The sequence below is a fragment of the Patella vulgata genome, chromosome 3 (genome assembly GCF_932274485.2).
Source record: "Patella vulgata chromosome 3, xgPatVulg1.2, whole genome shotgun sequence".
Classification (NCBI taxonomy): Eukaryota; Metazoa; Mollusca; class Gastropoda; family Patellidae; genus Patella; species Patella vulgata.
In genome coordinates this window covers 75945424-75969034 of record NC_065881.2, presented here as the reverse complement: position 1 = coordinate 75969034, position 23611 = coordinate 75945424, and the positions used below count along the sequence as shown (strand labels likewise).

The 23611-nt window shown below is 35.2% G+C and overlaps 1 protein-coding gene across 2 annotated transcripts in view; it reads left to right on the top strand.

Annotated features, from left to right (window-relative positions):
* The window catches only part of LOC126816677 (ataxin-1), a 123945-nt gene that overhangs the window by 14137 nt on the left and 86197 nt on the right, over positions 1 to 23611 (top strand). The window contains exons 2-3 of one of the 2 annotated variants that reach the window (XM_050543402.1): positions 918 to 1025; positions 14074 to 14253. In XM_050543402.1, the coding sequence (XP_050399359.1) occupies positions 14088 to 14253 (166 nt within the window). In that variant the 5' untranslated portion in view covers positions 918 to 1025; positions 14074 to 14087. The remainder of the gene's footprint in view (positions 1 to 917; positions 1026 to 14073; positions 14254 to 23611) is intronic. The other variant, XM_050543403.1, reaches the window with a different exon arrangement.

The window sequence follows — 23611 nt, the reverse complement described above, 5'->3', positions numbered from 1 at the left end:
ATAAACCCCATCTCTCTGTCATTGAGTCAACTGGCGTGGTTACGATTCCCCAGTTGTACGTGACAAGGAGTAGCATCACCTGTCCAACCTCGTGGGTTTTCTCTGGGTCCTCCAGTTTCCTCCCACTGGTAAAGACCCCAACGAGCAAACAAATTATTGAAATAAAATTGAACCATATGATAGTCCTGAAATGAACTAGTTTGTGTCGATTGGATGATAAACCCCATCTCTCTGTCATTGAGTCAACTGGTGTGGTTTCGATTCCCCAGTTGTACGTGTGGGTCCTCCAGTTTCCTCCCACTGGTAAAGACCCCAACGAGCAAACAAATTATTGAAATAAAATTGAACCATAAGATAGTCCCGAAATGACCTAGTTTGTGTCAAGTGGATGATAAACAACATCTCTCTCTCTCTCTCTCTCTCTCTTTTATCAAGTTGTTGTAGATGTATTATCAGGGAGATTTTATGTAAGATCTAGACTTATGTAGCTTGAAGAAACCTTCTTAAGAATGCTTCACAAAGGTGCGTACATACTGAAACAAGACCTTTGGTTGGTGTAAAGAATTTTAAAAGCGGAATAAAAAATCTGAAAGTTTGTTAACACCCTGTGAGGTCTTAACGTGTAGCTTCTTTAGTGTATGCCTAAATCGGGCACAGTATAGTGCTGATGTTTTTTGCACGTTATTTGTAGCATGTAGTAAAAATATTGATTATATGTATAGAGAGCAATCAGATGCCTCCATGTATTACGATCGACTTACTACGACAACCTGTCCACATTCAGACTGTCTTCTTATAGAACAGACTTTAGACTGACTTTTACTATCACTCACAACACCATGGCTATCGTTTTGTCTGTTCTTTAGTTAACATATATTCACTTATAGATGTATTTTACTTAATTTACATTTAATTAGGTATATGTGTCACAACGTACTACCGTTTTACAGACCTCTATCACCAGGAATCACGTGTATTATGGAAAGAATATTGAAGAATTAATCCCTGCGTTCAAGTGGAATTGGGTGAGGATATCTTTTATAATAGGATTATTAACAATATTAATCAGATCATTTGTATACTGCTTAAGTTAATTGATTTTAGAAATATGTTAATACATTAAATTGATTTGATAGTGCTTTTATTACTTTCAATGTATGTATGTATATTTATCTTGCTTGAGTGGTACTTATACAGATTTTTTAAAAATGAATTTGATTTGCCGTGGGCTACGAGCCGGTGGGGGCTCCATAAACATGCAGGTGTAGACATTTTCATATATTTACCACCTTTTCTCCAAAACCACTCGCTAGATATCAGTCAGGGGCCTGTTTCACGAAATTTTAACTAAGATAAACTCCAAATTTTAGTAATTTGATTGGATAATATTAGATTGATTTTAGTGCTTAGCCAATCAAAATTGAATTATCTACTAAAATTTGGATTTTATCTTCAGTTAAAATTTCGTGAAACAGGACCCTGATTGTCACATCAGTGGCTTTGGTGATACTTATTTAGATTTGATCAAATGATGGCAGTTGGCCCCATAGGTGTGGGATGGGTTTGATGGGTCACCATAAAAGATTCAGATTTAGGCATTTTCAACTTCTCAAAAGCCACTTGTTGGATTTAAGTCAAATTTGGTAGACATGGTATATTTTGAGTTGTTTAGATCAAATTGGTACATCAAGAGGTTTGTGGGGGAGGGGGGAAGTCAGCAAATGAGAATTCTAGTTCCACCTTATCTCATGAAATCCCTTTTGTTTTCGAAAATAAGTATATCCATAATTTCTTTTGTTACGGCATAAATGTGTCTGATATCTTAGGCCTGAAGTGATTATGTCAAATCAGATGTTTATTGTCCATCCATTGTTAATATTTTCCTATTTTCCAAATCGTGCTTATTTAGATTTGTCGAATATGATTAGGACCGACAACATGGACATATAATCTTCAATTTGTAACTGCCTGTTTTTCTCTCCATGCTATATATTTGGGAAAAGAGATTACTTTAAAGTGGTTTTAGCTAAAATAAGATAAAAAGTTGACAGTTCTCGCTATAATAGTTAAAAAATAGATAATGAAAAGGGAATATGTTGAAAATTTGAGTCAGATTACTTCACTCTGAGCCTAGCTTTCGGCAATTCATTTGTAGTCTTTGATTGTCATTGCTACCATTGTTACAAAAATAAACAAAGTCTCGATTAAACTAAATGTCTAAATAATCTAAAGAAAGACCTGCAATAGGCAGATATAACTCTTGCATAATACCTGTTTAATTTCATTAGATGATATTTTCCATCACAGGTTTGGCTATTGCGAAAGCCTGTTCTGCTTGAAAAACACAATTGATCATTGTCAAAATTTCACTCAAAGTAGTTAATGGGAAAATCTTGCATCAAGAAGGTGGTCTAAGCATGACTTTTGGACACTGAAATAAAGACAGGCTCCATCTTAATCATAGGTGTATAAAATTGACATGGATAATTATCATTTGGTAGTTTAGAGGGTCAATCAATACTAGTAAAGAATGTTGTCAACGAGGCAAATTTTTGGATTAGAAACTGACCCCCAAGTGCCACATATTTTGTTCTTTGGGGCAGACGCTCTTCGAAAAATTGGACAAGTTGTGCACCGTTTGGCATACTTTATTATTATGTCACAATCCCGTAAGGGGGTGTTGATGTCATGCTACATTTTTGTTCCATGGTACGCTTGTACTTGTTTGACTTATATTTCAAAGTAGTCTTAGCTACAGACAATTGATTAGTGGTTTGCAGTACAATTTATAAAGATTGCTAATTAAGTTTTAATTTGGTTAGCAGTTTGTCACAGAGTGATATTCTTATACTAGACAGCAGGTGTGGTTTGTTATTAGCTATGTATCATAAGTTTATACTGTACTCCAATTGGTGCATTTTCACATCATATTTTATTATTTATTTATGGATTTTAACATTAAGGACACTATCAAGGGGTGAGCTTCATTACCTGGTAACTTCTATTTATTTAAGACTGTTGCAGATGTACATGAGGAACAGACCCCATACAGGGTAAGCAGGACAGGCTCATTTTAGAGGGGCAAATTTAAACATTTGTGGATTTGGATAAAAATTGTTACAAATGTTGCTTAGGTTGTGGTTATTTAATATTAGTTCAAATGAAACTGCTTGACGGTCTATGGCAGGGGCGCCTTGATTGGACAAATTTATGTATCTTAGACCACTTCTTGATTTGATTTCAACCAAATTTGGTATATTATATCACTTGATTGAGAGATACTGCAAGTAAAGTTTCTTGGATCCAAAGCAACCTTGAAGGAGTTGATTTACATATTTTAGACTGCTTTTCTTGCTCATTTAGATTATATTATTCAACCAAAGACACAATGCTTGAACCCATAGGGGAGGGGTGGTCTTAATAGTGCAAAGTTGAGCAATTTTTTTTTTTTTTTTTGTGTACCCCTAAACCACTTTATGGGTATGTTAATTGAGTGATTCTTGTTAAGATTTGTTCAAATAAGTTAAAAAGTTGTGGAGCAGGGAAACCTTAAAGGGTCAAATTTAGCTATTTTGGAATTTTTATTTGTTCTAACAATGTCACTTTGGTCCCAGATTGCCTACCATATTTGTTTTTATCCAGGTTACATGCATATGAAGGACTGAAATTCACTTTTCTGCGAAGAGTTCCCCATTTAGCGTACCAGGAACTAGTCTGAAAGAGGTTATTATAATATATAACAGAACAAAATTAAAAATGTTATCAAGTGTAATTGTAGCCCAACCTACCATCATGTATATGGTGTTGATTCCAAATGTGTGTCAACAATTATTACTGAATAATTACACGAACAAAAGTTGTTAATTGTGTATGTCACTGATTATTATCTTAATATGTCAAATACCTTTTTGGAACAATACCAAAAAAAAAAGAATGTAGTCGAACCAAAAGTGCATTTGTAATTTTGTATACATGTAAAAATATATCAATCAATAAGCATTAGACTTCAATGACGTCTGTTCTTGTTCTTTTTTTTTTTTTAAATTTTATTGATTTTGGGTTGTTCAAAATTTAATGAATCGCCTTTTCCATTTAATAAATCAAAGCCGCATGTGTTTTGATTATCGTAAGAGATATATAAACTGTATTGTCTGCCAATCGAGGCAAAGAATGTTATCATTTATTAATGACGTACATATTTAATGGAGATTGCATCAGCGAAAGTTTATAATTTCTTTGATAACAGAAGAAGAAATAACGTTCTGTGATACATGGCATAGATTAGACTCAATGATTGTTGGGTACATCATTAAATAGCTTTTTAATCCAGACAATTTTGAAATAATTCCTGGAAAACACATCTCTTTTTGTCTACATTATATTGCAGCTAAATGGAAGGTTAAATAACGTCATGTCTCATTTCATACATGTACAGTGGACTCTGTCACATCCGACATCGTGCGGGGTCATTACAATAATTCGGATCACACAGCGTTTCGTAATACCAAGTTTTCTCCAAAACCGGAAATACTGTAACTTCGAAAACCGGAAGTAATTTTATATTGTAGCTTCGAATCACCAGAATACTATTCCCTTTATAAATGATAAACTTTTCTGTACTTTCAAAATTTTATTATATTAAATAATTAACAATAACAATGCATGCGTACAATATATTCATAAAATCGTTTACATGTAATATCAATGCATGCGTACAATATATTTATAAATATCGATGCATGTAATCGTTTAAAGTAGTTTGCTTAGTTAAGATTACCGGAAGCATATCGTAAGGCGGAGTCCTAGGCAACATCTTCTAACAAATGAATTGTTGCGATCATCTTTTCGTCCTTAATCAGTGCGAAGTGTTTAATGTCGTTGAGCATGCGTAGGAATTTTGAATAGGTCAAGTCTGTCGTTAATGTATATTCTTCATCGTCCCCCTCTTCAGTCAATTGTCATTTATAATCTGTCGTTCTATGTCCAGTTTTTCAAGCCAATCAAAGTAAACGGCACCTGTCATCCAAGCTTTGCGATTGGCCGACCAATTGACTGGCAGGTAGATCTTGTCCACTCCCTTAAAACAACTCGGGTTCACTGCTTTACCGATCAAAGTAATCAACACAGTTTTAATCTCACCGATAATTGATTGGTGATTACTTGTTAATCTTTTCTGGCTTCACACCCGTTGAGTTTTAATCTCACCGATAATTGGATGCTTCACACCCACCGTTTGAAGTACGGATTATACGGTGTCGATTCAATGGAAATTATGTGACGGGACGGCTGATTGATTTCGGAATCCGGAACATACAGAATTCGGATTTACCAGCGATTTTTTGGCTGAAGTAATAAGGGAATAAATCGGGACATGAAAATCATACCGGATGTCACAGCAATCTGGAGTGATCAGAGATCGGATGTGACAGAGTCCACTGTATATATATGTATATATATATATATATCCCTTTCAGACGTTTAAGTTGAACTTGGGGGGGTTGGATGGCTGAATGGTTAGCGTGCGCGCGCTGTATCATAAAGTCTGTCATTGAGTCGACTGGCGTAGTTTCGAATCCCCGGTTGTAGGTGGCAAGGAGTAGGGTCGCCTGTCCAACCTCATGGGTTTTCTCCGGGTCCTCCGGTTTCCTCCCACTGCTAAAGACCCCTACGCGCAAGCGAATTATGTAAATAAAATTAAACCATATGTTAGTCCCGAAATGACCTAGTTTGTGTCGAGTGGACGTTAAACCCCATTTCTCTCTCTCTCTCTTTAAGTTGAACTTATTTCAGTACCTTGGAGGTCCTTAAACCATTTTGTCATGTCTCATTTCATACATGTATATATATATATATGCCATATATATGCCTTTCAGACGTTCAAGTTGAACTTGTTTCAGTACCCTGCAGATCCTAAAACCACTTTTACTTTGTCATCTGAATGAGGTGATGGTACAAATAAACCAGTTTAAAAGCCCCAGCTCTCTACCTTGACTTTAAATTTATACACAGTGTTTAAGGTCATGAGTCGAAGAAGCCTATTGATTATCAGCGATTTCCGATAATTACTGCCAGAGTTATTGCCCTTGATCACTTCAAAAAATCTTGTAGACGCTCTAGAGGCTAAAGTTATCATCTGATTGACTTCAGATTGATACACAGAGTTTAAGGTCCTTTGATAACTTGAACAGCTAAATCCATGATATTAAATGTTAGAGGCTAAAGTTATCATCCGATTGACTTCAGTCAGACTGATACACAGAGTTTAAGGTCTTTTTGATAACTTGAACAGCTAAATCCATGATATTAAATGTTTCGTATACTAAATGTTAGCATGGTGCAGAACTTTATAAAAACCAAATAAATTCTAATGATTTTCTGATAATTACTTAATGAGTTGTTACTCTTAATCAGATTTTAGTGTATTATAAATGTTTCATTAACGAAAAAAGTAAAAATATGCGACAACTCTTGTTGACTGCCCGGACAATTTAGCTGCTGTGGGCGTATGTTTCGTTGCCTGTCAACCTATCTTTGAAAACTCTATTGCTCGTCTTGGGTACGCTCAGTAAGTTATTTTCATGGCAAAAGGAAGACATGTGCCCACACGTAATTAACTAGAAACCAACAAGGTCAAAATAATGAAACTGGTTTGGCTTATAGTATTCGTGAATGCTGCACTACCCAGTCTTAAAAACACTGGCAATTTTAAACTAGTTTAAAAATAAACCGCTTAACAGCCTGATAATGTCTTCAAATTTCAAACAGTTATCTTGAAATTACAATAATGTTCATTTGTTTATAACAAATTGTTGTAAAATGCCCTATAAAAGCATCTCCTCTCCAGATAATTCTACAGTTCAATCCCTAAAATCTAAATTTTTCCCCAGTGTACACAATTGACATGCACGGAAAAGTTACCCTTGACAAAATGGAAGAAAGGTAATCATAAGTGCTGCGGTCCATATATAATAGTACACTTAAAGCATAGAAAAACTTATTACGATGTGTGTTTGAAATATCAGCATGTCTGTGCCAATATGGCAAGATGATACACAATACATATTGCCATACAGGACATAAAGATTTATGTCCAAATTGTGGTCAAGCTTTCTTGAATTTTCAAACATACATCTAGCTGTGTTAAACTTATTTATATCTTCAAATCAAACCTAAACATTAGTTTCCATTATTTTCATGTTTCATATTGTACCTGACTAACGCCCTATGACACCCTTCAATTGAAAATTGAGTGCAGCTTATTTAAGACATCAGTAGGTTTCATTGTTTTGGTCACACGTATATTGATAGACCTGTACATGTATTCATGCATTGGTATATATCGGTATAACCCTAATGACGAACATTGCAGCAAATCTATGGCTCAAAAGATGCACATAATGGCAAAAACATGCTCTATAGAAATTTACATTAAAAAGATTATAGGTATATAGACTTGAGGGTATTTTTTCACTTTAGTTTCAATTATTGGAGGTTGGGAATCGTTTATAGATTCCAATCAACATCTGCATTATAGTGAATACAGTACACAATCCATGTACTCTTAGCTGTTGAGCAATTTAAATCATCAGACCGTTTGTTAATTTTTTAGCTAATAATAATAGCACACTGTACCATATTGGATTTCAGAAATAAGGAGCTTAAGAATAAAATAAATAGGCTTTTGTGTGCAAGAACAAAAGATTGTAAGTTCAATTGAGCACAGTGCACTATATTAACTTCATTTCTATTGGTTTGTAGTTTGACATTATATTATTAGCTTGAAAGGGTTTTGCTTTTCATGCCAAAGGGCAATGCCTTGTCCTAGTAAAAACTAGAAAAATCAAAGGATTATGTATTTTTATACGCCCACATTGAAATGTGGTCGTATATTGTCGTTGCTTGTGGGCGCTCTAGAGGCTAAAGTTAATATCTGATTGACTTTAAATTTATACACAGTGTTTTTAAAAGGTCTTTGAGACGAAGAAACCTATTGATTTTCAGCGATTTCCGATAATTACTGCCAGAGTTATGGCCCTTGATCACTTTGAAAAATCTTGTGGACGCTCTAGAGGCCAAAGTTAATATCCGATTGACCTTAAATTTATACACAGTGTTTAAGGTCATGAGACCTATTAATTTTCAGCAATTTCCGATAATTACTGCCAGAGTTATGGCTCTTGATCACTTTGAGAAATCTTGTGGACGTCCAAGAAGCCAAAGTTAATATCCGATTGACTTTAAATTTATACACAGTGTTTAAGTTTAAGGTCATGAAACGAAGAAGCCTATTGATTTTCAGCGATTTACGATAATTACTGCCAGAGTTATGGTCCTTGATCACTTTGAAAAATCTTGTGGACACTCTAGAGGCCAAAGTTAATATCCGATTGACCTTAAATTTATACACAGTGTTTAAGGTCATGAGACCTATTGATTTTCAGCGATTTCCGATAATTACTGCCAGAGTTATGGCCTTTGATCACTTCAAAAAATCTTGTGGACGCTCTAGAGGCCAAAGTTAATGTCTGATTGACTTTAAATTTATACACAGTGTTTAAGGTCATGAGACGAAGAAACCTATTGATTTTCAACGATTTCCATTAATTACTGCCAGAGTTGTGGCCCTTGATCACTTCAAGAAATCTTGTGGACGCTCTAGAGGCCAAAGTTTATATCCGATTGACCTTAAATTTATACACAGTGTTTAAGGTCATGAGACAAAGAATCCTATTGATTTTCAACTATTTCCGATAATTACTGCCAAAGTTATGGCCCTTGATCGCTTTGTGATGCTCTAAAGGCTAAAGTTATCATCCGATTGGCCTCAGATCAGTGATGGGATTTTGCCCGTATATTCCGGACATGTCCGACGCTATTTTCCAAACGTCGTAAATTGTCCAACCAGGAATATGCCGAATCGGACATCAAGACATGGTAAATAATATTCAAAATTCCAAAATTAATATAGTGTACTGAGTGTATTACTACCATTCAACCCGATTATCGTTGATAATAGGCTGGATTGATTAGGTAATTAAGTGATCAACGTATTTATCGTTTTATACGGTCTATACACATACCTTGATTAACTACTTAATCTGCCTTGATTGACTGACTTAATTCTTTGTCGGACAATTCATCAATTCAATCCTGAACAGAAGTCATTGCCCATCCTTTGTCAGACTATATATCAATCCAATAAACTTTATCTATGTGATTAACCCGTGATTTCTCCATTGTCTCACGTTTTAATCTCCTTGATGTCGGCCGTAGACATTAGTCATATATGTCACATATCCTAATTGTATATAACACCCCAAATCAATATAAATTGTGTCCGATAACTTGTCTGGGATATTTCTTCAGTGGAAGCCGAAGTTAAATAAAGCTATTACACACACACGCAAAATGAAAGTAGAAATCTCGCGAGACACATGGAATTAAGAGGTGTAAACGTGCCAAATCTAATACGTCTGATGTCGGGATAAAAGATTCTATTTTGATGGCATATTGTCGGATTTATGATCATATTTTGAATGGGGTTTATGTTTTTAAATAAATAAATAAACACACTAAGAAATGTTGACGAATATTTTGATTGGAAAAACGTAAGTAGTTACGCAAAATGAAAGTAGAAATCTCGCGAGACACGTGGAATTAAGAAGTGTAAACGTGCCGAATCTAATACGTCTGATGTCGGGAGAAAAGATTCTGTTTTGATGGCATATTGTCGGATTTATGATCATATTTTGAATGGGGTTTATGTTTTTAAATAAATACATAAACACGCTAAAAAATGTTGAAGAATATTTTGATTGGAATAACGTAAGTAGTTACGGTAATTGTTTTAGACGAGAGCGCATGCTTAGAGTCGAATGGGATTTTTTAGCAGTTGGTGTCACTCGCTCGTTGTATTATAGAGCGACGTTTACTACGGTTTACAGTCAAATAAATTTCGGAATGTCATTTTTTTACCTTCCGTATATAAATCGAAACAGAGTATAAGACGAATGCTGGACTTCGCTGAAAAATGTATCGACTTATGACCCGAAAAATATGGTAATTTTGGGGGAATTTGAAACCGGTATACGGATGGGCAGTAGTCGGCACACTTTCATTCTATGGTATTACGATGTCATGTAATTTTGTAGGAATATTATTGACATAAATTTGAATACCGTACGGGAATTAAATTTGAAAAATAACGAGGTGCACCTATTTTTTTTATTACGTATGAATTTGAATATTTTGTTGACAAGTGATTCTTAATTGTGGTTTGAAAACGCCTGCTTAAATAACGATAAGAGTTATGTCCCTTTATTTTCGGGAAGAAAATGTCCGACAACTAAAATTTTGAAATCCCATCACTGCTTCAGATTGATACACAAAGTTTAAGATCTTGAGACGAACAAGTATATTGATTTTCAATGAATTTTTATGACTTGAACAGCTCAATCCATGATATTAAAAGTTTGTATACAAAACTTTAGCATGGGGCAGAACTTTATAAAAACCAAACAAATTCTAATGGTTTTCTGATAATTACTTCATGAGTTGTTGCTCTTAATCAGATTTTAGTGTATTATAAATGTTTTATTACCGAAAAAAGTAAAAATATGCGACAGCTCTTGTTGACTGCCCGGACGATTTAGCTGCTGTGGGCGTATGTTTGAAAATATATTCCATCATTCATAATTAGGTCATCCATTGATTCAGAAGATTTGATTTTTGGAAAATATGTGGGTTTGATGGCCGAATGGTTAGCGCGTGTGCGTTGCATCATAAGGTCTGTCATTGAGTCAACTGACGTGGTTTTGATTCCCCGGTTGTACATGACAAGAAGTAGGGTCACCTGTCCAACCTCGTGGGTTTTCTTCGGGTACTCTGGTTTCCTCCCACTGCTGAAGACCCCTACGAGCAAGCGAATTATTGAAATAAAATTGAAAAATATGTTAGTCCAGAAATGACCTAGTTTGTGTTGAGTGGACATTGACCCACATTTCTCTCTCTATCGGCAGAGAGAGAGTTAAGCATCCACTTGACAGTCAACACAAACTAATATAATAATAATAATAATTAATTTTTCATATAGCGATTTACATTAAAAAATCTCAAATAAGTAATTTTGAAACTAACATGATACAATTTTATGTCAATAATTGTGCGATTGGGTCTATAGCAGTGGGAAGAAACAGGAGAACCCAGCACTGATATAGATACTGATAAGATTTCATATGTACTTGACATTTTGTTCGGTTAAAATTACAGTTTTTAGGCTTGGACATTTATCTTAGTTAAAATAATGTGCATGGTTAAATGTACTGAATCTTGTCTAATGACTCCAATTATTAAACATGTAAGAGCTAAATCTGCCAATTGAACGTCTTTCTTTAGGCCTGAAATGTTATCTAAATTATTTATTAGACATTAATTAACTTATCCAGACCATAATCAACGCTTGATGTCATCGCTAGCCTGCAAAATTTACTCGATTAGTATTCTATCTGCTGTTAACGCTCATTGATAATTTTATCAAAAAATGGATAATCCAAATTGTTTTTTATCGTACCGACTTTAGTAATGATGATCGAGGCTAGACCCAAAATTCAGTCGCTAAAATCTTGGTTCAGAGTGGATCAATTTGACTGAAATTTTCAGCAAATTCCCTTTTTATCTAGTTTTTAACTATTATAGTAAGAACTTGCAGTTCTTTATCGAATCTCCCATATAATATATCTTTAAGTATCTGACTGAATCCCCTGTGCACTACAATATTATGAAAAGATATTTTTAGTAGAATTTAGTAACTGGATAGAATAATAAGCTAACAGTAATAGAAAAAGCAAGCAAAGGCCTCTTTTAGCAACCAGTATGAAGGAAACCTTTCAGAACTTTTAAAAATCTTCTGTCCCCGCAGACCACCAACTAACTCCGCTCTAAGTAGCTTATAATAAGAATCACTAGATAACCCCAGAGAGACTACTTGTGCTATAGTTTAAAAATCTCAAAACTTCCACTGCACAACCAAAGAAAACAAAGATATTTACCTTTTCAAAACAAAATGAAATGAAATGGGATTTAACGTCCTACTGTTCTGCTCCGACTGGGCTAAGGAAGACAGGCATCCGCCATACAGTGTGCTATGAGGGAAATTTTGCAGAGGCAGCGGCACTATGGCCTATTCTTATATCAAATTCCAACTGCCAAGGGATACATTTACGTACACGCCAATGTATTCACAGGACCTCAGTGTTTTTTTTGTCCCATTCGAACAACTACACAGAGCTCCTTGTCAGGCCCTCCGTCCTGCACCACTGACAAGGGGAAACCACATCGGAAAATCCTGATGAACTTTCTCAACCAATGCAGGGATTGAACACGAGACCTCCAGGCTAGCTAGCCAGTGTCTTACCCACTTAACCACTGTGGCTCCCCCTTATCAAAACAGTCATAAACTTCAGTAGCTGTAACCCGGTTGTGTATGATAAATTTGTGACATTAAATTGTGAAAATGTTACCCCCCCCCCCCAATTTGTGACATTAAATTGTGAATTGTAACACACACCCCACCACCACCATCTGGAGGAACCTATATAACAAGTTTCCATGAATCTGATATTTATATTAATAAAAGATAAGATTGTGTCTGTTGTATCATGTATACTGTAGCATATTTACTGCTTGCTTAATTATAACCATAGGCAGATTATATACATGTTTTGTCTCTTTGTCTGATTTAGAAATAAAGTTTGTATTGATTATCTTGTGCCAGGTTATGTAGTCATTAGTAGTTAGCCCCAGGATGAATTGAAAGAGGTCAATGAGTGAAATTAGATCAGTGTGTTTTTGTGGCATGTCAAGTTAAAGTAGGTCTCTTGTAGCCAGACATGCAGAGGTTATGCAGGAAAATTGACTTCTTGAGAAATCCTATATGACAAAATCGGGGGGTTGGGTAGGGGTGGGTGGATAGTAGGGTTTAATATGTGCACTTTAGATCAAAAGATCTGTCATTGTCATTGAGTGGCAAGGTTTTCAGCCCATATATGTTAGTCCCAAAATAATCTAGTTTGTGTTGTGTGGATGTTAACCCAACACCACAAACTCGGTCTCTCTCTCACCCCTGACAAAATGCATACAGATATTAAAATATAAAGGTCAGTTAAGGACACAAAAAGCAGACTGTTCACATATTACAATTTATGTATGTCATTGAGGACATCCAGTATATAAAACCTTAATGAAGGATTGGTGAGATAGAGAGAGGGATCATTTCAATACCAAAATATGATACAATTTTATTCAATAATTCACATTTAGCAGTGGGAGGAAACTAGTATCTTGTTTGTTTGTTTGTCTGTCTGTCTGTTCAGGGTTGGTGGCTACACTATACCCGTCTCAAGGCTGAAATTTGGTGTATAGGAGTAGCACTGACTGGGAAGTAACATAGGCCTGGTGGGTGATGATGGCCTATCACTTCCAGTTTTGGAGAGATATGACTCCTGGGTGAATTTCGACCTTCTAGTACTACATAAAGATAGCTGTGTGAAATCAATAGAAACCAATGTTAACTTTAAATGGCCATTATAACTTACATTATAATTTTTTTTCATTAAAGTACCTTTGTTTAGAGTGCATATGTTAGACCATGGTGCCACCTTCACTGACGTACTTTGGAATTAACCGTTTGAAACATTAAAATTTAACATTTTGCTGTCAAATAGCTGTCGAGGCCCCTTTAACGACGTATGAGACATCGTGTTGCTTTTGTTGATTGTTCTCTTTAAGATGACGAGCGCTACGATTGACATGACCTTATAAGCCTTTGCATGTTACATTACCAAATTGAGGTCTTTTGAAGTACTGATGCGATTTGATTGACAGCAAAAAAAGTTTAATTGACATTATGATTGATATTTTAAGAGCATAAAATTGCTCTCCAATTATATATGTAGGCCTGATAGATCATCAAATGGTTTGATCATATGTTGGATCGAAGAAAGGCCCTTTCATATACTGGTTCTTTGCAGCCCGGTAAATCATGAAAACTGTTACATATTTATTTTGTTTTTGCAGAACCTTGAGTAGTCATGTCTGGTTATGGAGGGAATTCGAACATCAGGCAGGAATCTCCTCAACAAAATAATTTGACCTCTGACCATTATCACAACGGGGAGAGTCATCAGGGACAACCACAATATATCACTGCAACCACAGGAGTTATACAAATACCTCATCATGCAATGCAGACAACTGGTGAGTTAAACTTTTTTTGTGCAAAATTATTTTGATGGGAAAAAATCTTATATACACATATAAGCAGCAAATGGAAAAGTTTTTAAATGGGCCAAAAAATCCCAATTACTTTTTGATAGTTCATCTTGTTAGGAAATATGGTACCCCATATACGTAATTTCCAAAAAAGTCAGTTTATAGTCTCATTTCAAATTGTAGGAATTTCCATCTTTTTGTAATTACTTCATTGAGTGCCCCATAAATTCAATAGATATTCCCATATCATGATGTCAGTTTAGGGAATATTCTGGTCAGGCGTTTGTCAACTTGCGTAGGACATGACCGTCATATACTTTATTGGCGTGACAGCATCCATGGTTTATACTATCCATGCAATTGTGCGGGGTTTAAAGCTACAATTTCATATTTTTAAGTTATATTTTTAAAATTTATTAAAATAAAGCCTTAAAATAGATGGTATCCATAAACCGCCCTACCTTGTTAAAGAATAATCCTATTACTCCTATAATTCACTATTGCCAGCTGAGAAATTGGCAAAAATATCATTTTCAACTTCAAATTCCAACGTTTGAAGGTAGCTAATGCATGGAGGCAATAGGAAAACAAGGGAGGTAATTGTGTTATTATTTCCTGTGTCAATGATCTTTAAGGGTGCGAAATAATGCCCATGTTCGTATAATAGTGAGTTGATAACCTATTGAGCAAAAGACATAGACATAATTATGTTTTGACTTTCTTAGAAAATATGAAATTATCACTTTAAATTGTAGAAATTCCCATCAGATTATAATTAAAATACGTCATCGACATCGAGTGTACATGTCCAATAGCTTCAATATGTTTTCCCCATGAAATTAAACATAAATTATGCAAGAGCTAAATCTGCCTATTGCAGGTCTTTCTTTAGGCCTGAAATGTTATCTAAATTATTAATTAGACATTAATTTACTTATCCAGACCATAATCAACTCTCGATGTCATCGCTAGCCAGCAATGTTTATTGGATTAGGTTCCGATTTGCTGTTCGACTTCCATTCCTGATTTAATCATGAAATGGATAATCGAGACTATGTTTTTTATCGTACCGACTTTAGTAATAATGATCGAGGCTAGGCCGAAAATTCAATCACTAAACTCTTGTTTCAGAGTGGATCAATTTGACTTAAATTTTCAGCAAATTCCCTTTACGTTATCTGATGTTTAATTATTATAGTGAGAACTGCCAGCTCTTTATCTAATCTCCCATAATGTATCTTTAAGTACATAGATTAACCTTTTAAATGTTGTCTTGAATTTAAAAATGCACCTTTAAAGTTTTTTAAAGTACGAAAAAAAGAAAAAGGAATCCAAACCTTCTGACACTTTTAAACTAAGTTTAATAGAGCTTTATCAGCTAAGTACTTCTCTAACAGGTAGAAAATAATCACCGTTATTCCATTGTCATGATTTTTTTAGCCCAATTATTGATGGTGTACGTGCAGTAATTATCATTTTACATATTAAGTTCAAACTTTGTTACTACGTTCATTTGTAACGCCTATTGTCGCTACGAAAGGAATGTTTTACTGTTTGCTATTCAAAAGCATGAATTATATCCAAAACTACAAAGAATAATTAGGTAAAAATGTTTTGAATTGAGAGAACATATACCAGAGTACAATTAAATAACAATTATCTGTTAAAAGGCTTGCTTATAAAGGTATGTATGTATTCAATTCTTAAAACCACTAATATTACAGAGGGGGGTTGGATGGCCGAATGGTTAGCATGTGTGTGCTGTATCATAAGGTCTGTCATTGAGTCAACTGGCGTGGTTTCGAATCCCTGGTTGTACGTGACAAGGAGTAGGGTTGTCTGTCCAACCTTGTGGGTTTTCTCCGGGTCCTCTGGTTTTCTCCCACTGCTAAAGACCCCTACGCGCAAGCGAATTATTGAAAAAAAAATAAATCATATGTTAGTCCAGAAATGACCTAGTTTGTTTCGAGTGGACGTTAAACCCCATTTCTCTCTCTATCCCTTGTGAAGTATAATAGCGTGAAATTTGAATTTCTGAAAATAATATCAGTCCAAAAATAGTTTAATTCCTTTCAATATTTACAAAGTTATGACGAATTGAAAATAAATTCTCAATATTCGACATCCACTAAAGACAATTTATAGTTGTTGGGTAAAATCTTTTGATTGTTTTTATTTCGATGGAGTCCACATAGCAAACAGTAGAGTTGTTGAGTAAAATCTGTTAATTGTTTTTAATAGGAGATTATCTACCCTTGATATTTTAGTTTTGCGTACTATCTGAAAAAAAAACAGATAATTTTTCCTTGAAAGGCTCTCCGTCCTGTCCAACTGTCATGGGGAAATCAGGGTAGAACCTCCCCATGCAAATGAGGACGATAATCTGCTGTCATAGATGAAGGATGTAGATTATTTTTTTTTTCAAAGAGAAACAACATTTTTGTCATGTATCTTTTCTTCCTCATTCTACCTTTTTCTCCTCAATATTGCCACAAATGGAATAATATATACCCATGCACCTGATACATCATATATTCGCTGGTAGTCTGGTACTATTAATATTGTACATGTGTGGCATGTTTAAATGTGATGAGTTATTGATAGATCATGTCACTAATAAAAGCATATAAATCAAACATCAAAGGGAGATTACTAGGTTAAATGAATCATTAATCATGATAAACTGCTGTATTTATTATAAGATATAGTTGTGGCTTTGCATCTAATCGATCAAAATCAATAGATTTATACTGGGGAAATAGAACACAGTTTGGTTGTTTTGTACATCTTGACTGTAGTAAAGGCTATTGATAGATTCGAATGAAGTATATAACCCTGTGTACATTACAAATTTTAAGCATGCCAGGCACAATACCATGCCTGGCACGGTTAATTTTTATACGCCCACATTGAAATGTGGTCGTATATTGTCGTCGCCCCCGTCCGTCCGTCGGTCCGGCGTCCACAATTGCTTGTGGACGCACTAGAGGCGAAAGTTAATATCCGATTGACATTTAATTTATACACATTGTTTAAGGTCATGAGACGAAGAAGCCTATTGATTTTCAGCGATTTCCGATAATTACTGCCAGAGTTATGGCCCTTGATCACTTCGAAAAAACTTGTGGACGCTCTAGAGGCCAAAGTTAATATCCGATTGACTTTAAATTTATACACAGTGTTTAAGGTCATGAGACGAAGAAGCCTATTGATTTTCAGCGATTTCCGATAATTACTGCCAGAGTTATGGCCCTTGATCACTTCAAAAAATCTTGTGGACACTCTAGAGGCGAAAGTTAATATCCAATTGACTTTAAATTTATACACAGTGTTTAAGGTCATAAAACGAAGAAGCCTATTGATTTTCAGCGATTTCTGATAATTACTGCCAGAGTTATGGCTCTTGATCACTTCAAAAAAATCTTGTGGACTCTCTAGAGGCCAAAGTTAATATCCTATTGACTTTAAATTTATACACAGTGCTTAAGGTCATGAGACGAAGAATCCTATTGATTTTCAGCAATTTACGATAATTACTGCCAGAGTTATGGCCCTTGATCACTTCAAAAAATCTTGTGGACGCTCTTGAGTCTAAAGTTAATATCCGATTGACTTAAAATTTATACACAGTGTTTAAGGTCATGAGACGAAGAAGTCTATACATTTTCAGTGATTTTCGATAATTACTGCCAGAGTTATGACCCTTGATCACTTCAAAAAACCTTGTGGATGCTCTAAAGGCTAAAGTTAATATCTGATTGACTTTAAATTTATACAGTGTTTGAGGTCACGAAGCGAAGAATCCTATTGATTTTCAAAGATTTCTGATAATTACTGCCAAAGTTATGGCCCTTGATCACTTTGAAAAATCTTGTGGACGCTCTAGAAGCCAAAGTTAATATCCAATTGACTGCAGATTGATACACAGAGTTGAAGATCTTTAGACGAACAAGTATATTGATTTTCAATGAATTTTTATGACTTGGAACAGCTAAATTCATGATACAGTATTAAAAGTTTTGTATACAAAACGTTAGCATGGGGTAGAACTTTATAAAAACCAAACAAATTCTAATGGTTTTCTGAGTTGTTGCTCTTAATCAGATTTTAGTGTATCATAAATGTTTCATTACCGAAAAAAGTAAAAATATGCGACAACTCTTGTTGACTTCCCGGACGATTTAGCTGCTGTGGGCGTATGTTTCGTTGCCTGGCAACCTATCTTTTTGTAGTGTAAACCGGTCAAACATAGCGTGCCATACTGATTACCATGCCAATTTGGCACGGCAGGGTTAAATTTTGATAGTGTAAACACAATCCGGTCTGAGAACGGTTCTCAGTACGGATTACTGCGCATGCGCCAAATGAACCTTGACCATTTTTCCTGCAAACTTGAACAGTTCTGTCATCAGTTCTGTCAAACTGGCTGCCCAAGCAGAATCAACCGCCATAATTGTTTTCATCTGGGTAATTTGCATAGGGAATGAAGAGTTCCATATTTGGCGTGCCTGGCACGGTTCTGGGTCAATTTCTTGAAATTTATTGTGGCCAGGTATAATGCCGAGAACGTCACGCTTATCGTGGCCAAGTGTAAATTGGGCTTATTAGCCTGCTGTTCATCTAAACCACCCGCATGAATCTAGCCTGTTTCCATGTATTTCAAATATCGATATGCTTTCTGGTAAATTATTAAGCCTTTTACCAAGGCAAGTCATGGTTAGCTCCCAGATTTGTTTTTGACAAGAAGTAGGGTTGTTTGTAGAACCTTTTGGGTTTTTATCCAGGTACTCCAGTTTCCTTCTATTTTTAAAATACCTTGGCACACATGCAACTCATTGACATAAAACTATAACATATATGTTAGTTCTGAAACATCATTATTCTCATGTATGTAGTAGCATGTCTTCATTAGGTTTAGTCACCCAGAACCTCCTAGTCTTCAACGTATGGAGGGTCTGGGACCTTTGTCAATATTTAACGAAAAGTTCCATAGCCCATGCGTAACCGGGAGGTTTTTGTTTTATGTGGTTCATTATCTAGTATCTTTAGCCAAGTCAAGTAAGAGTTGCCCCCCTTCCCGCAATAAATCCCATAATTCTTGCATTATTATAAACAAACATGAATCGTAGGATTAATTAAAAAAAAACCCCATAGATATGGGTCCTGAAGAGAGAAATTTTACGATAAAAAATTTAAGAGTGTTGGATATTGAACCTGCAATGCAATCAAATGGATTTTCTGAAATTGCATTCTTAAATTAATTTCATTTTGTTTTAGAACTAGTTACCTCCCTTACACTTTGATTACACCTATTATTCGTAGAATATTCTTCTGGATGATAGAGACTAGTCTTCATTAGCCCTGTCAGTGCAGAACAGTAGGACATTAAACCCTATTTCATTTCATTTCTCTTTATTACCCTTCCAGTGTAGTAGCATGCTGGATTCAAATGACAGGCTAGGCGTTGATATGTCATCTTTGATGCAAACTGACTCACTAGTAATGCTGGGTATTGCCACAGCAGTCATGATACATATTGCGATTCAGGTACTACTATGCAATTCGTATCACAATTTATAACCAGGTCAATATTTACCAAGAAAACAACAGGATAGATGTATAATTGATATAGAAATAAAACAGTTGTATATCACGATATTGATGTGGATCAAAATAAGGACCAAAACAATTTAAGACTGTTTGTGTACCTATGGATAATGTGTGACATGGATAATTAAGAGTGACAGGTTACATACTGAAGCGACAAAAAAAAACATAAAAAAGAATTGTGAAAAATCGACTCAGCATCTCACTTGTGTTAAACATCACTGCAACACAAAACTTAGGGCATTTTATCAGTGCTGGATTAACCATCAAGCAAATAAACACATGCTTTGGGCATTATGGGGTAATGGAGGCACCACAAAATGTCAGGCACTAATGGAATAGTACCTGACATTTTCAACTTTGTGCCGGACATGTATTAATAATATTAATAAAAAAGACAAATCAGTGCCGGACAAAATGACAGGCACTAGGGGTTACCGGTATGTGCCTGACAAAGCCTGAATCTGTGCCTGACAATGTCTGTGACAGGTGCCTTATTTCCAGGCCTGGAACAGTTTAGCAGGGGTTATATAGTTTGTGATCAAGAGCCCAGTAGGAGCAGAACAGTAGGACGTTAATCCCCATTTCATTTTATATTTGGTGAAGACTGTGAAGTTTTTATGAATGTGTTGAATAGAAAGTGATTTTCAGTATTTTATTAACAAGCTGTTACATGTGTACTTTATTTGACAAATCATGTAACACATGGAATAATAACCACCCACTTTCTATCTCTTATGTATGTATTATGGGATAGATTTTCACGTCTGCTTGTCACAAGGATTGTTGTCAAGTGGTTTTAAATCCCAGCAGGGTAGTTACATCCGGTAGATATTACCATGGTGATAACATAAGACAAAGAAGTCCTGTTAAAGGAACTATATAAGACAAATACTGCACTGTAGGAAATATTACACTAAGCATTGTCATCAGAGTTGTATTAATAAGTTGCTATTATTACTAATAGCTTCTGTTTGGGCCGTATTTTTATTGATCGAGAATGGTCCTGTGTAGACTAATGATTGAATTTATAATATTCAACTACATGTATCAGATTTTTCTTATAAAGCAAAACGATTCATTTAGATTTTCTTCTTATAAGGATATATATTATATTGTGTGTGTATGGGTGTGTGCGTGTGTGTGTGTATGGGTGGGGTTGGGCGGGGGGTAGGGTATGTGTGTGGGTGGGGAAGTTATTGTAGAAACTATTTAAACCTCTTTAACTTATAATTTAGTTATCAGAATAATATGAATTAATGAATTCCAATCCAAATGTCAGTGGTTATTTTTTATCCCATCTGAACTACTATGGGAAGACATTCTTCTTTTCCAGGCCCTCTGTCCTTCACTACTGACATGAAAATTTGTTTCTGCCAACTTGGATCCTCCTTGTTAGTTATTAGTGATCCAGTGCCATGGTCAGTGAGCCCATATCTAAAAGATATTACGATTGGATGACATTGATTTCAGTTTGTACGCTACCTACCACAGACATTATGATGTTCCTATCTCCTTCGCCTGTAAACATTATTTAGAAATAATAACTTTTTACAGATTAATTTGATTCCAACTTGAAGTTAGTTCAGCCTTTACTTTAAATAGGTAATGTCTAGATAATGAAGCTTGTCTTACTTGGGTTAAATTCAAGCAAACTTACCACAGGTACCTAGAGACTTGGTAAAGTTATCTTGATCATCTAGTCTCTCTAGGGCCATGATGTCCATTACTTGTAAATATATATGTGTCAACAAGAATGGATGAAAATGAGAGAGGTTCACTAGTCTTCCGCTATAAGAAATACTATAAATATGGGTATCAATAAACCTAACCCTAACCCAACACTCCTAACCCTAACCCTAACCCAACCCAACCCTAACCCAACCCATTGGTGAACTAATTAACCCTAGCTCTAACCCAACCCTAAGCCTAATATCGGTGAACTAATTAACCCTAGCTCTAACCCAACCCTAACCCTAATAGTAGATATTGGTGAACTAATTAACCCTATCTCTAACCCAACCCTAACCCTAATAGTAGATATCGGTGGACTAATGAACCCACGGAATAGTGAGCATTCCCCATGAAAATGAATACAAATACTACAGCATGTTTTATAATAGGCTATTATTGTGACCTTGACATACTGTTGACGGAGAGGAAATAATTAAATAAATAAATAAATATGAAGATAATATAAGTGCACACTGAACAAAAGTACATCTCTGACTCTGTCTCCTTTATTGACGGGGCGGTAGGATAGCCGAATAGTTAGCATGTGCGCGCTGTATCATAAGGTCTGTCGTTGAGTCAACTGGCAGGCTTTCGATTCCCTGGTTGTACATGAAAAGGAGTAGGGTCATCTATCCAATGCCATGCGTTTTCTGCGGGTCCTCCAGTTTCCTCCCACTACTAAAGACCCCTACTCGCAAGCGAATTATTGAAATAAAATTGAACCATGTTTTAGTCCCAAAATGACCTAGTTTGTGTAGAGTGGATGTTAAACCCCATTTCTCTCTCTCGGTCTCCTTTGATCAAGATAAGCTTTAATAAGCAGATTTATCTCCCTTACATCAGCTTTCACTTAACATTGTATGTAATTTATAGAAGTATTGTTACAAGGTGGTATCAGGTACATGTATGTAGTACATCAAATAGGAGTCTGGTTACAAAACAAAGTTAATATTAAAAATTAATACATTTGAAAATAAATCAGTTAAAAAAACTATGGAATGACTGATAATTTGTGATATAATTTGTGATGATTGATCGCTGTATGTTTTGCACAATATAGCAAGACTGGTGCTGACATGCCAAAAAACCTAATAATTGATGTATTGAATCGTACTGAATAAATTAGTTTATTACAAAAAGGGTTGTCTCAGTTCTATAAAGAGACAGATGATATTGATATAAATGTACCAGTATGTCTTGTATTTTGTCACCAACACATGACTTGATTCTATGATTCTTGACGTCAAATAATGTCTATGTTGAAATCAATTTTTTTTTCTCTCATTTGTCTCTGATGTATGTATATTCCAATGTAATATATTAGCATAAGTGAGATAGATAACCGTGCCCTTTTATGTCAGAGAGTTTTTATCCTTACAATTGAGTGTTAATGGAGCTAAATCGCTAATATTTGGTACCTAGAAATTGACACAAATGGGTCGCAGCACATACATTAATGTAATATGAATGCATATAAACTGATTTACATTCAATTGTTTCTGTTTTTACTGTAATTTCTAATCAGTTATCTTTGACGAAATTTGCCAGAAATCTCAATCGAATGGAAATCTCTAGCATCTGGTTATTCCAGTCTACACCGATAGTATTTATTACGTATGCTTTCCAGATAAGAAAATGGCATAACCGTTTGACATGACTCATGGAATATGTCTAGCCTCGTTCTTGGAGTCTCTTGTTACAAATAGCGCTGAAACGCATTATGGTACAGGATTCGTGTACCCATGGTGAAACGTTTATTTTGTCTTAAATAATGGATATCATAAGCCCATCTTTTCCCGGTAAGATCACAACATCAATGTTGATTTAAATTGACAAATAATTCGTGTTTTCAGAGCCGAATTCTTTGGATGATATTGAGTTAGAGACTTAGCTACTTTAATATTGATTTTTATCTTTATGTAGGCTATTTGGCAATGTATGTCTATTGATTTTATTTACAAGGCAGGGTATGCAGTGGGGGTGTTTGTATGAGTGGGAGATC